Source organism: Trachemys scripta, chromosome 18 (genome assembly GCF_013100865.1).
Source record: "Trachemys scripta elegans isolate TJP31775 chromosome 18, CAS_Tse_1.0, whole genome shotgun sequence".
Taxonomy (NCBI): domain Eukaryota; kingdom Metazoa; phylum Chordata; order Testudines; family Emydidae; genus Trachemys; species Trachemys scripta.
The window spans coordinates 5,312,581-5,328,744 of NC_048315.1; the positions used below are offsets into that span (position 1 = coordinate 5,312,581).

Consider the following 16,164-nt stretch of genomic DNA (forward strand, 5'->3'; position numbering starts at 1 on the left):
AACAGCGTTCTTGGCTCAGATCCCTACTCAGGAAATCTATAGGGCGGTGACATGGTCCTCTATCCACACTTTTACCATGTATTATGAGATGACGCAACAGGCCAGAGACGACACGGCCTTCGGATGACCAGTGCTCCAGTCAGTGGACGACTCTGACCCCACCTCCTGAACTTGGGCTTGAGAGTCACCTGATTAGAATTGATATGAACAAGCCTTCAAAGAAGAAAAAACGGTTACTCACCTCATAACTGTTGTTCTTCGAGATGTGTTGTTCATGTCCATTCCAGTACCCACTCTCCTACCCCTCTGTCGGAATAGCTGGCAAGAAGGAACTGAGGGGGTGCAGGGTCAGCAGGGCTCTATATTGGACACCATGAAGGCGTGACTCCAGGGGGCACCCAGGCCGACCCTACAGTTACTGCTAGGGGAAAAATCTTCCGGCTACTGTGCACATGCGCACGCACACACCTGACTGGAATGGACACGAACAACACATCTCGAAGAACAACAGTTTGAGACAGTGAGTAACCGTTTTTTCTATGCGGTGACTCCTGCTTCGGCAGAGCAAATACTGCATAATAAGGCATGAGGAGTTTGCAATGCTCACATCAGTGTACAGCTGAACAGGGTCCATGCTTGCCGTGCTATGGCGTCTGCATGGGTAACCCAGGCTTACTAAAAAAGGCACAAAAAATGTTTGGTTTGTTTCCTGTTGATTTCAGGGAGGGAAGTGCATCCTGAGAGGCTAATGCCAGTTTCCCATAACCACCTGCGCAAATGTTTTGGTCCCATGAGGCATTGCAAGCCCAACCCAATGTTCCAGTCGGCTCCATGCACTGTGGGATAGCTACCCAGAGTGCAACGCTCTGTGAGTCGACGCAAGCCCTGCTAGTGAGGATATTAGTAAGAATGTGCATAGTGGGGACATGCAGAATCGACTTGCTTAAATCAGAGGCTCAATGCTGAGTTAAATAAAATCGACCTAATTTTGTAGTGTAGACATACCCTAAGATAGGAGCACATTCTCTTGCAAACAAAGAAACCAAGTGCTTCTCAAATTGGCAATTTCTTTAAGTGTTCAATTGAGTAAGTAGCAAAACAGCTAAAAACTAAATTCAGGCTAAATTCAGCCCTGCAGTAATTCACTGGCAGGATAGTTTTAGCCTATTATGTCTGAATGGAAGAGGTGAGGAGAGACAAGTAAGCAGAGAGAAGAGAATGATTTAGTTGCACAGTTAGCGTAGAGACTAATCACCAGGACATTTGTCTTTGAAAAAGTTATCTAGTTTTATGGGGCAAATGGTGATGTTTCATGTGCACATATTTAAAAGTTGCTGTTATCAATGGAACAGTAACAAATCCTGTATGCTTACAGAACATGCACCAGCCAAAAGAATTTAAACTGCATTTATTCTCTATATTCTATGCACACTACAAATCATGTATATATAATATAAAATAGATTCTCCCCTTTAAGAAAATTTGGTTACCTGATATTTGACAAAAATATAGTATTAAAGATTTGTTTTGAAAATACAAACTTTATAAAATATTAAGTACAAAACTTCCAGCAGTGGTTGGGTAATTTATATGGTAAGCATAAGATGGCAAAGATTCCTATAGGTCTTCAGTGGACCTAAGTGGGGGAAATTCTTATGATTTTCCTCAAAATGTAATGAAAAACTGTTAATGACATAGGTCTAACACATGAAAAAAGAGGTCTAATTTCTCTGAACTATCAGGTTCAGCATTGAAGGGTCTACTCTTTGAGTGTGATGAGTAGCTCTGCAACTCCCACTCAAGTCCATAGGAGTTGTAAGATCATAGCCCACATCTCTAGCTGTTGTGTTTGGTAAAGTCATAGAAGAATAAATGCAATTTACTACAATCTGGAACACTGTTTTACATTAACATCTACAATAGTTTGCAATGAGGGAAGAAGTTGCTGCAACTAACCGTGCAGCATTTTCAAATATTTGACCATTTCTCTGAAGTATGAAAAAAAATCAAAATGTTGGATTTTGAACATTAATTCTATAAAAAAAAATCTTACATCTATCTATAAAAAGGCAGTTTTCAATGTATGCTATGTTTTAATAAACTCAGATTTTAGAATATTTGATAGTCCTTTGCTAATCTTAAACACAGTCCCTTTACCATCCACATTAAACTGCAAAACATTAATTCAAATGAATGTACACTGTAAAAAAAAAAGTAAAAGTATGACATGTTTTAATAAATCTGTAGATGCATAGAAGTGGCTCCATCCTTCCATTTGTTAACATGGTCTGAAATAACAGTTCTGCAGAGTGGACATGTTTTCTCTCTATTGAACCATAAAGAGATGCATTCTTCACAAAATATGTGCTGTAATGAAAAGAATGACAAGTACTTGACATTTTTTTAACGGCAAGAGCACAAAAGATCTAATATTTATTACAACCTGTTTTTCAAATCCATTTAGAAAATTAATCTAGTTACTCTTCTAATAATTAATGGTTCTGCTAAACTATTCTACTTACATAATTGCATATAAAACCAAGCTAAAAATATTAAAATTGCAAACTCAAGGATTCAGATCTTAGGAAATGCCAGAAGTAAGGTTACCTGTGCAATGCTGATTCAGCCCCTCTGTGCGTAAGTATTATGATAGTATTTAATTACATGATTATATCCTATTTTTTGCAGAGGACCCTTGCCTCATGCAGTGCACAGAATGGATGGTGATCACTTAATGAGCAGCCATTCAATATTTTGTTTTCTTGTTTGATGAGTAGCATTTCCTGCACACTATTTGGACTTTGCTCTGAAAACAATTATTAGTTTTCTTATGGGCTTTTCTACATCAGAGGGATTAAGGTATGAGGTATCCACTAATTTGGGGTGACCAATTTGAGACACGCAGGACCTGATTTTTAAGAGTCCTTCGCATTATACAGCACTTCATATGTTCAAAGCAAAGCTCTGTGGCAAACACAGGGACAGAATCAAATTCTTAAGGGCAGAATTTAACTGTTAAGTGTTACTTAAAAAAGCAATCTGGAAAAAAAACCCACAAATTTCCTCATGTAGCATCATAATGACACCCAGATGGTTCGTCAGGAGATCTAAAACCTTTAGGTCCACCTCACAGTTCTCTGCGAATTAGAGTTAAAGGAGTAAATGATAGCAATACTAGCTTGTCTTCTTCTATATCAGGGGTCTCAAGCTCAAATGACCAAGAGGGCCACATGAGGACTAGTGCATGTGCCTGAGGGCCACATCACTGACACCCACCCCTTGCTGCCCCTGGCCCCGCCCCCACTCCACCCCTTCCATGAGGCCCCACCCCTGCCCCGCCTCTTCTCTGCCCCCATTCCAACCTCTTCCCCGAAGTCCTCACCCCAACTCTGCCCCCTCCCTGCCCCCAGGGGGTGCAGTAGGGGTCTCAGAGCAGGGAGTTGAGGTGCAGGAGGTGTGCGGGGTACAGCAGAGGGTTGGGGGTGCAGGGTGCGGCAGGGGGCTCAGGGCAGGGAGTTAGGGTGTGGGGTGCAGGAGGGGTGAGGGGTGTGGCAGGGAATTGGGGTGAGGGGTACAGGAGGGGTTAGGGGTGCGGCAGGGGGCTCAGGGCATGGAGTGCAGGAGATGTGCAGGGTGCGGCAGGGGCTATGGGCAGAGAGTTGGGGTGTGGGGTGCAGGAGGGTTGAGGGGTGCAGCAGGGGGTTGGGGTGCAGGAGGGGTATGTGGGATGTGGCAGGGGCCTCCAGACAGGGGGTTGGGATGCAGGAAGGGTGCGGGCTCCGGCCCGGCGCTGTTTATCTAGAGTGGCTCCGGGGTGGCAGCGCCGTGCACCGTGGCCAGGGCAGGCTCCCTGCCTGCCCTGGCCCCGCTCCGCTCCAGGAAGCAGCCGGAGTCCCGGGGGCAGGAGGAAACAGCACCATGTGCTGCTCTTGCTGCTCCTCCAGGTACCTCCCCCCAAAGCTCCCATTGGCCGCGGTTCCCCGTTCCCGGCCAATGGGAGCTGTGGGGGGCGGTGCCTGGAAGCAAGAGCATGGAGCCCTCTACTCCTCCCTTCCCCGCCCTGCCCGAGGCTGCAGGGCCATAGTTCCAGCCGCTTCAAGGAGTGGCGCGGGGCTCGCGGCGCCATAGGGTAGGCAGAGGGGCGGGCGGGGGGGGGGGGCATGGGGAGCTTGGCGGGCCGCAGGAAAGAACCCCGCGGGCTGCATGGCCGCGTGTTTGAGACCCCTGCTCCATATGGACCAGCACTAGAGGCGATGAAACACACCCTGTTTCATACTTATTTGCTGACACAAGAGGAATGGTGACTCCTGGGTTCCATTCCTGGCTTTGGAGGAGTGTGTCCTCTAGTGGGCACAAATTTCTGCTCATTTCCCCACCAAGTGTGACTCCTTCTGACCTATCCCACTCCTCTTGGTCCCAGTGCCTGTCTATTCCTTACTACTGGCTCCTCTCCCAGTTCTGTTCTTGCTACCTACTCCCAGACTCCTTTTCTCAGGCTTTTCACCCTAGTCCCACTCTCCTTCCCTAGCCATTCCCAGCTCCTTCTTATCCTTGTTCCTAATCTAATCTCTCTCTCCCTGCATATCCATTGCTCATCCCCACTACCTCCCAGTCCCATTCTTAGTGTCCCTCCACTCCTTGGCCCAGTCTCTTGGCTCAAACAGTCCCAGTTCTGACTCCCATACTCTAGATCCTCAGATTTGTCTCCCCCTCTCCTCTTTCTCCTGGCCCCACTGGTTCAGTTCCAGTCTCCCGCTACCCCAGCTCCCAGTCCAAGTTTCCCTCTCCCCCTGCCAATCTCCAGTCCCAATCTATCCTTCCACTCTAATGCCGTTCTCCTCTCTTCCCCACCCCTATGCTCCTTGTGCCAATCTACTCCCCTTGCAGGTCAAGCTCTTATCCCCCTCCCCGCCTTGCATTCAGATTAGGTGGTTCCATCCTCCATGCTGCCTGGACCGAGAAGGGGGGTCACTGAAAGCACAGGAAAGACAGACTCCCTGTACTCAGTTCAGGTGCCCAGACACAGCCCTGGCTGCAGCAGCCCCAAGTTGCAATTGCAGGAAAAAGTCCTCCTGAGCCCTGGGCAGATTTTCACGGGGAGCGCAACAGGTACATCCCTGTCACAAAGGCAACCTCCTGACGCATTTAGCGTTTCTGCTCCAAAGCACTAGGGAGCTAGAGAGCCACTAAAAGAAAAGTTCACCAGAATTTTTTTTAACAAATGTATTTTTTCCTAGCCTCATTTTCAGAAGTGGCTGGACTATTTTAGCTGAAATTTTCAAAAACAAACGAACAAACAAAAATCAGACTAAAGCAGACACCCTACATGGAAAATTTCATCCCAAATGGTTCAAGTTTTGCAAGTTAAAAGCAACTGAAAACAGGGTCCTATAATGGGAAATTTTGAGCAACCTTAACCATAGACAGTGCTACCAGCCCTACCTGTAGCAACAGCAATTACTTTATTTATTTAAAAAAAAAAAAACCACACACACTGCAAAGCATCAGCAGTATGAACACTTGCAAGGATTCTAGAAGTAAATGGACAGGAGTTAACTACTGCATAGACAGCGCAGTCAAGTGAGAACAAGTTGATATCCTTTTTCTACCCCAAGTGTGTAGTGTCTTCAGATCTCCTAAGAAACACAGGAATTGTCATATTAAATCAGACTCATGGTCCACCTAGTTCAGTATGTTGTCTCTGACTGCAGTCAGCACTAGATGCTTTAGGGGAAGGTACAAAAAAAAAAAAACTCCTAGTAGTTCGATATTTCTTTAGTCTTTGAAGCATGAAATTTAAACGCTTCCAAAATTTGTTAGCATCAACGCTGTATATTATTTTATCCATATAAGTGTCCAATCCCTTGTTGAATACTTGCTAGTATTAACTGTTCCCATACAATATAGTACTGACAGCTGCTGTCTTTAGCATACAATATAAAATTTCAGACCTTTAAAAAAAAAAAGTTGCAGGCAAATATACGCAAGCTAGCAAGACTTACAGGACTCTTCCATCAAAAGGGAGTTTCCCATTCACAAGCATCTACAAGTTTTTCCCATAAAGCTGTTGCTACTTTCCAACTGACACTGTCAACATCAGCTTGATTCACAAAGTTTCAGAACAAGAGCCTCCCCACATTGTGATTCTCCAATTCAGAAATCTCTTTAGAATTACCTGGCAGATGAGAAGAATAGGCTTTTGAAATTCAGCTTGGCATATTGAACAAATATCATCTGCTTCAGAACACTGTCTCTTGCTAGCTGTCACTCCATAGTGCTGTTAAAAAAAAAGATTTTGCAGCAGATGTTACGATCCAGAAAAAGATCAGGAAGACTGAAAGGATGTGGTTAGAGGGGAAACAATTAAATCCCTGGGGCAACAGGATTTTAAGTGTTTCAATCCTTAGGGTGCTACATTGACACATACATGCTCCAGGGCAAGGTGGTATTTGGGTCTAATCTACTGAGCACACTATGTGGGACTTCGGAAGTAATTTGCTACAATGGTGGCCTTCCTGCAGCAGAGTTCTGTCATGGGCTGTTACACATTGACCAGAATGAAAACACATCACTTACTGTTAAGAAAGTATTGCTCACACAGACAGCGTAAGATATTTTAGTATTAATCTAATTAAATGTCAAAAATACTCCTATACATACTGGTACATGCACAGCAGGCTCTGGATTAAAATTACAATACATTTTATCAACCACCCACTATTCTAGAAAAAGAATAATTTTTTATTGTAAATGGAATATCTATTTATTCTTCAGTTATTTTGCCAAGATCTGGGTCTTACTCTTGTATATTTCAGTTAGTTAATAATGGGTAAAGGTTTGCTACTTTGCTCTTGCGGCTGTGAGTCAAACAAATATTTCACCCAGTTTTAAAATATATTCTTTACCTCATACTTTATTTACATGGTATTCAAATAGTTTACCTCAAAATGCTGCTTACACAATAAAAAACTAATCACTTTTAAAGTGACTTCAGGTCGACCCATGACCATGAAGCTGAGAAATTAAATTTTACAGTGCAAGAAACTGTAAGAAGGGAACAAACAGTGGGATTACTTTGAAAGTTGAACTCCATGTAACTAAAAGAACATAATGTGATCAACTAGTACACAGGGAAAAGCTATCTTCAAGAAGAATTATTTTTGTAGAAGCCACATTTGTCATTTTGTTGTTACAGAGAATCCAATACTCACTGGTCGTGTACAAAATATCCGCAAAACCTGTCTAAAGTTTCTCAGACGTCCAAAAAGGCTCAAAAGCTGAAATTGAGAAAAGAAAAACAAAATTATGCTTAATATTTATTTCCAAGAGCTAGATTTTCAAACTTTGTGCAGATTTTGAAGTGAAGAGCCTCAGTGCTAAAATTCCGTGCAACACTTTGCACACTTGGCCTTCAGTGTTTTACTTTTAGTCTGGTAATGAAACAATTGTAGGTGGGATTGATAGCTCTCCTTACTGAGTTGCCCAACACTTCCCCTTTTTAAAACCATGCTTTCGGTTGCTTATAAACTTTGCCAAATTTTAACCGTTAAGTTTGAAATTTTCCACGCTGGGTGTCTGGCTCAGGCTGAACTCTTGTGCAAAATTTCAGCCTAAATGGTTGAGCTGTTCCAAAAATGAGACTAGGGTAAAATATATTGTTTTGTCCATGTTACAAAAATTCTGGTAACCTTTTCTTTGAGATGCTCTCGCACCCCCATGTTTTGGAGGAGGGACTTGAAATTTGGCAGCGAAATGTCTTTGTGTCAGGGATGTGCCTTCTGCCATCCCCATGAAAATTTATTCATATTTGGCCAAATTATTTACCTTTAAAAATTATAGTTCATGTATACTCAGTAGAGACTTCTGAGATTTTAGCAGCTAATATCTCAGAAGAGTCTGTCCTCACTGGAAAAAAATAGTAAGCGATCATGTAATTAAAGATTGTACCATAGTGCATACACACAAGAGAATCAAATTAAGGTGGCACAGGCAACTTTACATCTAGCATTGCCTAACTTGTGAGTACTTAACTTTGCAATCTTAATGTTTTTTTTAACATAATGATCTTTTAATTTTGCATGTGTATAGTAAACAATAGAACACAGCTGCTGTGTTATATATAAATTGTACCAAACCAAGATAGTTGTGGATATGCCTAGTATAAGCACAGAGTGGGACAGTGTCAAAGGGACAAAAGGGAGTTAGGTACCCGACTACACTGAAAGTCAATGGGAGTTGACACCCAACTTCCCTTTGTGACGGGGAGGTTTTAAGCCATGTTGAAGAAAAACAGATTAAGCTGACAAGTTAAAATAGTGGAATGGAAGCCCAAAGCAACAATTTTACTTAATGCAAGATTTTCCAAAAGGAGAGAGTTTCGTTAGGCAGAATTCCAGTTATCTCCCTTGGCAATTTGTTTACATACTGCCTACAAGAAGTCTACAGTAACAGTTAGGACTATTATTTGGTGCATTACTCCACATTCTGTCCACAAGTTCTTAATATTTTTTTCCACCCTAGTTCAAGTTTGGTCTTACTTTGGCAATACAAAGGCACATAGGCACTCTACAGCAAAATTACAAAAAACAAACAACAACAGAAGTCTCTAATTAACAAAACAAAACAAAAAAAAACCCCACCAACCTGATTCCCTATTATTACAAAGGCCACTCAAAAGCACAATAGTGCCATGAAGTTTGCCAAACTCAGGCTCCGGCAGACCTCCCAGATACAGCAGGTAACGGAGGGTCAGGCCTGCCACCCTGAGAATGCCCTAGTGCTTGCTGTGTTAAAGTGAAATTCAGAACTTGAACTCTCCAACAGTGAGAGCAACCCAGTGGATCTTAGCTTGAAGGACACAAAACATATATAGCCAATCTTGGAATTAACAACTAGTTCAGACAGAATTCCTATTCTCACACTCAGCTGTGGCAAGCAATTTTTGGACTGTGTAAAACATCATTAGTTTTCTAATCATCCTTCAAAGGGAGGGTGAAAAGATTTAATGCCTGACCTAGCAAATTTTTATATTGATTTTGGAAGGCTGTATTTAACCAGCAAGTCAGTTCAAACTCTGGGGAATATTTCAGAATAAATTCATTTGTATGTCTACATCTCTTCTATGGTGATTAATGCAGTATAATTTTAATACATTAAAATACAGAGGAAGGATAACATTTACATACTTTTAGAATGAAGTAGAGCAACCCCAGCAATACTCCAAGACTCCACCCCAGTATATTGTCCAGCTCCCTATAGCCAATAAGGTAACGAAACCAAATTGGTATGGGGACAAACGTACGGTAATACTGGCAGAATTCTTCTAACAGCATATACCAGTAGCCCTAGGAACAACAAGAGGAATATTTAAAAATACATTTAAAACACAGATAATTTAAAGTTAATGCATCTTTTCTATATATGAACTCTCTTTTTAATATTTATCCCTCATTATATCTTAACTAGTGTCTCAACAGATATGAAATACTGTTTGGAAACTTGAGTCATTAAAATCCCGTACATGTATGAGTTACAAAACTGCATGGTGTACAAACAAGACAAACAAAACAAAACGGATGATCTTTAGCAAGTCGCTAGTTGACATTTGTCAACTAGCATAAAACAAATGCATAACTAGCAGGCTCTGCTCAAGAGAAGGCCAGAAAAACCAAGGTACATAAGATCAGAATAGGGGTGTCTTTGGCAAGTAGGGTTAGCTCTGTGGTTTGAGTATTGACCTGCTAAACCCAAGGTTGTGAGTTCAATCCCTAAGGGGACCATTTAGGGATCTGGGGCAAAAATCTGTCTGGGGATTGGTCCTGCTTTGAGCAGGGGGTTGGACTAGATGACCTCCTGAGGTCACTTCCAACCCTGATATTCTAGGAGTGCCTACCTACTTACCAGTGTTATCAGTCTTGCTTTCATAAGCATTCAAAAGGGGAAAAATTTACAAGAAAAATCCAAACATAGAGATCAATTTTCTGTTAAAAATTGTCTGCATATATAATACTGAGAAAAACGGGGGTTAAGAAAAGGCCTTTTATTTTACAACCACATGTAAATCAGAACTCCATTCACCTCCCCCCGCAAGTTACTCTGTATTCTTTAAAAGCTCCATGCCCTCCCTTGCAAAACAGTTTTGCAATCAATTTATAAGCACCTAGAGGACAATACAATAAGAAATAACCATCATGGATTTGTCAAGAACAAATCATGCCAAACCAACCGAATTTCTATCTTTAAAAGAGTTACTGGGCCTGGTGGTCAGGGGAAAGCAGTAAATGTGACATAACTTGATTTTAGTAAGGCTTTTGATGCAGTCTCACATGACATTCTCATAACCAAACAAGGGAAATGCAGTCTAGATTAAATTACTATAAAATGGATGCACAACTAGCTGAAAGACCATACACAAAAAATAGTTGACAATGGTTTTTCCCTTCCCCTGCATTGACAGATAATGCGCAGAGCTTTAATTAAGAAAAATGTTCCTCTAGGTGGAATTCATGAGTGGCTGATTGTACTGTAAAAGGAACTTCATGCTAAAGCTAAGTATAGATTATTTTCTTACCTTGGATTTAAAAGACATCATAAAAGAAGGCACCAAGAGAATAAAGCATTTGAAGCCCATGAAGAGGAATTTCAGAATAAAGTCTGTGATTCCCACGATCCAAAGTACCTCCCAGAAGTTCATAAAATCCACAGTAGGTTTTAAAAAGATTAAGCTACAAAAAGAAATATCTAAAATTACAAGGGTACACTCTCCAGAGGTACATACCATGAATGGATATTAGCGTACGGTTTCATTTAAAATGGTACATTTAAAAAAAAAAAAAAAAAAAAAAAAGCATGTTTAGATAGTGTAATGTTTTCCTCTAGGAGGAGTGGGAAAGAGAGATCTTTTGTCATTCATGAAGCGCTCCCCATTTCGAATCCACTTTACATCTGCATTGTAACCTTCATCCTGCCATACAGGTACTTGCTCCCTTTCCCATTCTGCCAATGTTGCCCCTTAGTTAGCAGGGTTGTTGTAAACTAGTGAGAGAAGAAACTTAGACACATGCCCTGCTAGAAACTCATGGCACTGTATCCCCAGTACTCCCACACCAAGGGGTAATAGGGCTGAGAATCAAACCCAAGCTGTGCCAGTGAACCCCAGACATAGGGCCTAATCTTGCAAACCCTTCTTCACATGAGTGTTTTGCAGTAAGGCTTTGCGGGACTGGGCCCATCATTTATTTATTTATTTGTGTTAAGAGAAGCCAACTTCTTGATTCTCTTTAAAAAAAAAATGCCAGGAGCAAAGATGAGGTTTTCACAAGAAATGACATTTCATTTAAAGTGACTAATATAACATAGATGTTCCGCTAATTACCTGTAATAAAGTGACTGAGAGTGAAAGGTATAATACAAGAGGAGAGATGACCCGGTTAGGAATATCAGTACCCAAGCACATTGCAACTTGGAGCACCTTTCCTGTAAGATACACATTAAAAATGTAATAGTTGTCTGTTACTTTGATTTTTTTTTTAAGTCTCAAGTTAATTTCTTTCACACTCAATAAAACTAGAACTGCAGTATTTGAACACAGTCACTAGTACTAGATGCTGCTATGTTACTTTAGACCAGGAAGAAGAAGTGCAAGGGCAGATCATTGTGCTCACACAGATCTCCATGCACTTTAATGGGGTGAACGCCCAAGCAGTAACACTTCTTAAGGAAATGTTTTTGTTTAATGTTTTTTAAATGTTTAATGTTTATATATATAACTGCTTTTCAAAGTAACAAAATTCTCAATAACCCCTGTGCCCTCATAACAGATACTCTGCATATGAAATGGTAGTCTTAACAGTTTTTAAAATACAGCTAAGAATTTCTGTCTCATAACGGCAGAAGCATTGTCGGGCATTTCGATATGGAAAGTCAGAAAAAGAGATTGTACCAATATTTTATTTTAAATTTGCAAAGTATGCTTCTCTGACAAGTGCTAAGTCAGGCTTAGAAGTGTGTAAATTTTATTGATAGCTAAAACATTTACATCTCAAAAATCCTATGATATTTATCTGTTTTGTTTACTAAATTAATATAAGATCAGTTCACATTTCACTCAAAAACTGATTCATGGAAGTCTTGGGTAATAGTTAATGTAAAAACACTTCAACTTCATTGCAACAGGCAATACTTACTCTTAGAAAAACCTGATTTACAATGCTTTTGTTTGCATACATAAAAGTTGTTAGCAGCCCAATTCCAAGAGAAATGCCTATTAGGAAAAATGGGTCAGTTATATGGAGGAAAATAAGAAACTGGATTAAAATAAAATAAGAGCAAAATAAGTGCACTTCTAGCAAATACTTTCAATAACATAATACAATTTTAACAGCTCAGGCAATCAAGCTAAAATAATTAAGCTACATTGTATATGCTAACAAAAGAAAAACAGATAAGTGATTGAAATCTCTTTTAGGAAATTTCTCCTTCCAGTGAAGAAATCAAATTAAAATAAAGCTAAAAGTAAATCAAATTATATTTCAGGCACGCTCATAAGCAGGATTGAATGCAGGAAAAAAGGGCTGGTTCCCTCATACCATACTCTGTTATACTGTACCGATTATGTGCTGCATGGTCAGTTTGATACACAGAATCAAGATGTATGGAAGACTTTTGTGCAGCCACTGGAAGAGATGTCTGAGCTCAGAGATGGAGCTGCCACTGTGTTCCTCTGAATCTAAGGTGGAATCTTCGGGCCCCCTCGCTTCATTGTGGGAGTGGCCATGTGAACGGCCCTGGGAACCTGACCGTATGTGCCTGAAACTGGCGTTTTCCCCAGCTTCTCCCAAGGCAGAGCTTAGCTGGATGTGAACATCTCCACTATGGTGGCAAGAGCCTTCTCCTGGCAGCCCTGCTGTATGGGTACTCTGAGTGGATGAGGGAACATCACCACTTCCTGGGGCATTGTGGAGATGACTGCAATTTGATTGCATGGCGTTGAATGTATCTCTCTCTGGTCCAGATTCTTTTGTCTCACTGCTATGTCTCCTAAAGGAGGGGGGAAAGCCATGTTAAAGGAGCAGTGTTCCATTTAGTTAGGAAAAGAGAATTGTCTCTCTGAAATACACAGCCTTTTGGCCATCCTGATGATCATTCAGTGATGTATACTGTAACCCTCAATGGGCTGCCAAACATACAGTCTGGAACAGCCAAAGCTACACTGAAAATTAGAAAGCACCCATCTGAATAGGAGGAGACAGAGGCACTAGCTTGTGTAGCAGAAGTTTTAACACAATATATAAATTTACAGAAAAAGGTTGGGAACCATCATGAGATTATAGAAGGAAATAATAAAGGTGGGGGATGGGAACTACACAATTAAGCATCCATAAAATGGCATATATTTAGACACAGACAAGTCTAATCAAAATCCAGTGAGTACTGAAAACTGAGTGCCATTATGGGATTACCAGACGAGATTATCCTGTCTGGGGAAGTGAGTGGAACCAGGTTAATCCACTTTTAAAAGGCACTGGGAAGAGCATGGACCATATGGGGGCTTTGCATAGGCAATGTAATCCTGGGAGGGAGAAGAAAGCAGGAAATAAAGAGCTAATATGTGGGACTGGATTAGGGTTGGTAGAGAATCTAGGTCCAAAGGCAATTGCAGACAGTAAAGAGTGGTCTAATGGTTAGAGCAAGAGATCTGGGTTTTATTCCCAGTGCTGTCATTTACTCACTGTGTCCCTTGGCAATTCATTTCACTTCTGTGCCTCAGTCTCCCCATCTGTCAAATGGGTATAATAGTTCTTATATACATCCTAGGAATGGTGTATTGTTTCATTCGATATTCTTTGGAAAGTGTTTTGAGATTACTGGATTAAGATAGCACGGAAGTGCAAAGTATTTTTACAATATTTATCTGGTAGCAAACACTACAGTTGTTGTTTAGTTGGGATTTCATTATAAACCCTTTTCAGTTGCTCACCATTTTCTCAAAAATGTTTCTTTTGTTGGACATGTAGGGAAGTTTGAGTAAAATCTATTGACCTATTTTTCAGTTATGCAAGCATGAAAAACATACAATCTGAACTGCAAGAAAACCTCAATATGCTATTTGTGCACATATCTACATTAGCAAAGACTTAACATTTGAAACAAAACTAGATTCTGCTAATTTATAAAAAAAAATTGGGTTATTAGCATTTAAAAAAAACTGCATGCACAGTAAAACTTCTCACTAACATTCAGAGCTATTACGGATATATTATCTGTTGTCCTACGATCATATTGTAGGCCTCGGTCTTGCAAAAACTCATGTACTGTACTTAGTGTGTGTGAGTAATCCAAAGATCTGAAGTCAACAAGACCACTGAGTGTATGAATAAAGTTTCTCATGCGTGGGTTTACAGGATCAGGCCCTTAATATTTATGTTGCTAAAACTGATTAATGTAATTAGCATTCTTGATTTGGTGGTTTCTGACCTGCTCCTGCAAAAACTACCAGGACAAAGTAGTTCCTATATTGTAAGTAATTCCATTGTTTTAATAGAGCACTACGCTTAGTAGTAAGGCTTTGCAGAATCAGCCCATGGCAGTTTACCTGTTTAGAGAACTTTAAAAATAACTGCATTTATTATTAAATCATACTATAAAACACATAGAATGCATAATATGGCTGACTTAATGTTACTATGAGAATTCTTTTCATTTCCTAATTTAAGTGTTTAATAGGCACCCTAATGTTATATATATATTAACAAACATTTTGTATTTTAATTAATAGATCTTAAATCTACTCTCTGAACACTGACCGAAACATAATTCCCTTTAATTTTTCTTTTTCAACATGTCGGCTCCTCCTACTCAGGTCTGAGTTTATGGGATGCTCCCAGGTTTATCAGGTTTCAGAGTAGCAGCCGTGTTAGTCTGTATCCGCAAAAAGAAGAACAGGAGTACTTGTGGCACCTTAGAGACTAACAAATTTATTAGAGCGTAAGCTTTCGTGGACTGAAGAAGTGGGCTGTAGTCCACGAAAGCTTACGCTCTAATAAATTTGTTAGTCTCTAAGGTGCCACAAGTACTCCTGTTCTTCTTTTTCCAGGTTTATCAGAAATGGTGTCCTGCAAACAGGTTCTGAAGCCACCTGTCTAGTCTGCAAAACATCTATCTGTCCCAGTGTGGTGATGACCTGGCCTGACACCATCACATCAGAATGTCACCCTGCTGCTCTGGGATGGCACCACTGCTGAGTTCCTCCCAAGGCAAAGACACTGATGCCAGGTAAATACTGTCATAAACAAAAGAGCACCCAGAGGAGCACCCATCCCCGCTTTCCCTTCCCAGCAGGGACAGAGAGGGGCTGAGATACACACCCTCCTGTGCCAACCTAGGGGAACGTGGGTGGGCAGCACCAGTCAGTGAGAGGTAAATGCCCCCTTTCATCTCCACCCAGGGGTAGGAGTGGGGCAGACAGTAAGGGGCTAATTCCCCTTCCACCTTCCCCCCCTAGCAAGGGGGCCAGGGGAGAGAGGGCAGACAGGGAGGGACAAATTCCCCCCAATGCCATTTGAACCCCAGCTAAGGCAGCGGGGGTGGGGATACACTGTGAGGGGCAACACCCTCCCCTTTCCATTTCCACCCTGGCACTAGACAGCGAGGGCCCAATCCCAGTGTACACGGCCCGAGGACAGAGCCCGGGGCAGATCCGCCGCCGCGCAGGGAAGGGGCGGAGCCAGAGGGGCAAGTCCCCCCGGCCCCGCAGCCTTACCTCTCATAACGCGGCCGGGGCTCCGTGCCCAGCCCTGCTGCCCGGACCGCGGCCTCCCAAGGCCTCCATCGCTGACGCCTGGGCTAAATTGGGGGCGGGGGAAGAAGCCGCAGCAACTACCGGCTGTGGGAAGAGGAGGAGCTGGAGGAGGAAGGCCCGGAGCTGTTTGTCGCCATAGCAACAAGGCTCAGGCCCTGCGTCCAGCGCGCAGCCGAGCCCGCGGGGGGAGGGGGAGGCAGATGGTGAGGAGGGGGCAAGGGGGAGTTGTGGGGCGGAGGCGGGGGGGGGGGAGAGCCGTTTGAGAGCCGTGAGGGGTCGGGGGAGGAAGGAGAGGAGCTGGGGCGTGGGCGGTGGCAGTCAGGGCGTGAGGAAGAGGAGAGGAGTGAGGAAGATTGGGTGGGGGT

At 42.1% G+C, this 16,164-nt stretch overlaps 2 protein-coding genes across 5 annotated transcripts in view; one reads left to right on the forward strand and one right to left on the reverse strand.

Annotated features, from left to right (window-relative positions):
* Positions 1-2,215: 2,215 nt before the first annotated feature.
* RNFT1 (ring finger protein, transmembrane 1) lies at positions 2,216-15,898 on the reverse strand. Of its 3 annotated transcripts, XM_034752393.1 has the most exons (10): positions 15,761-15,873; positions 13,731-13,777; positions 12,608-13,038; positions 12,186-12,262; positions 11,375-11,475; positions 10,571-10,724; positions 9,186-9,344; positions 7,212-7,277; positions 6,176-6,277; positions 2,216-2,367 (listed from the first exon to the last, which is right to left on the reverse strand). In XM_034752393.1, the coding sequence occupies exons 2-10, from the start codon at positions 13,775-13,777 to the stop codon at positions 2,233-2,235; spliced, it is 1,272 nt and encodes a 423-aa protein (XP_034608284.1). In that variant the 5' UTR covers positions 15,761-15,873; the 3' UTR covers positions 2,216-2,232. The 3 variants fall into 3 exon arrangements, with proteins under 3 accessions (XP_034608284.1, XP_034608285.1, XP_034608286.1); XM_034752394.1 differs by lacking the exon at positions 13,731-13,777 and having other exon boundaries at positions 15,761-15,898; XM_034752395.1 differs by lacking the exons at positions 12,608-13,038; positions 13,731-13,777 and having other exon boundaries at positions 15,761-15,842.
* LOC117867399 overlaps positions 15,891-16,164 on the forward strand; it is an 80,467-nt gene continuing 80,193 nt past the window's right edge. The window contains exon 1 of one of the 2 annotated variants that reach the window (XR_004643393.1): positions 15,891-16,002. The gene's annotated coding sequence lies outside the window, so the exon portion shown is untranslated. The remainder of the gene's footprint in view (positions 16,003-16,164) is intronic. The other variant, XR_004643392.1, reaches the window with a different exon arrangement.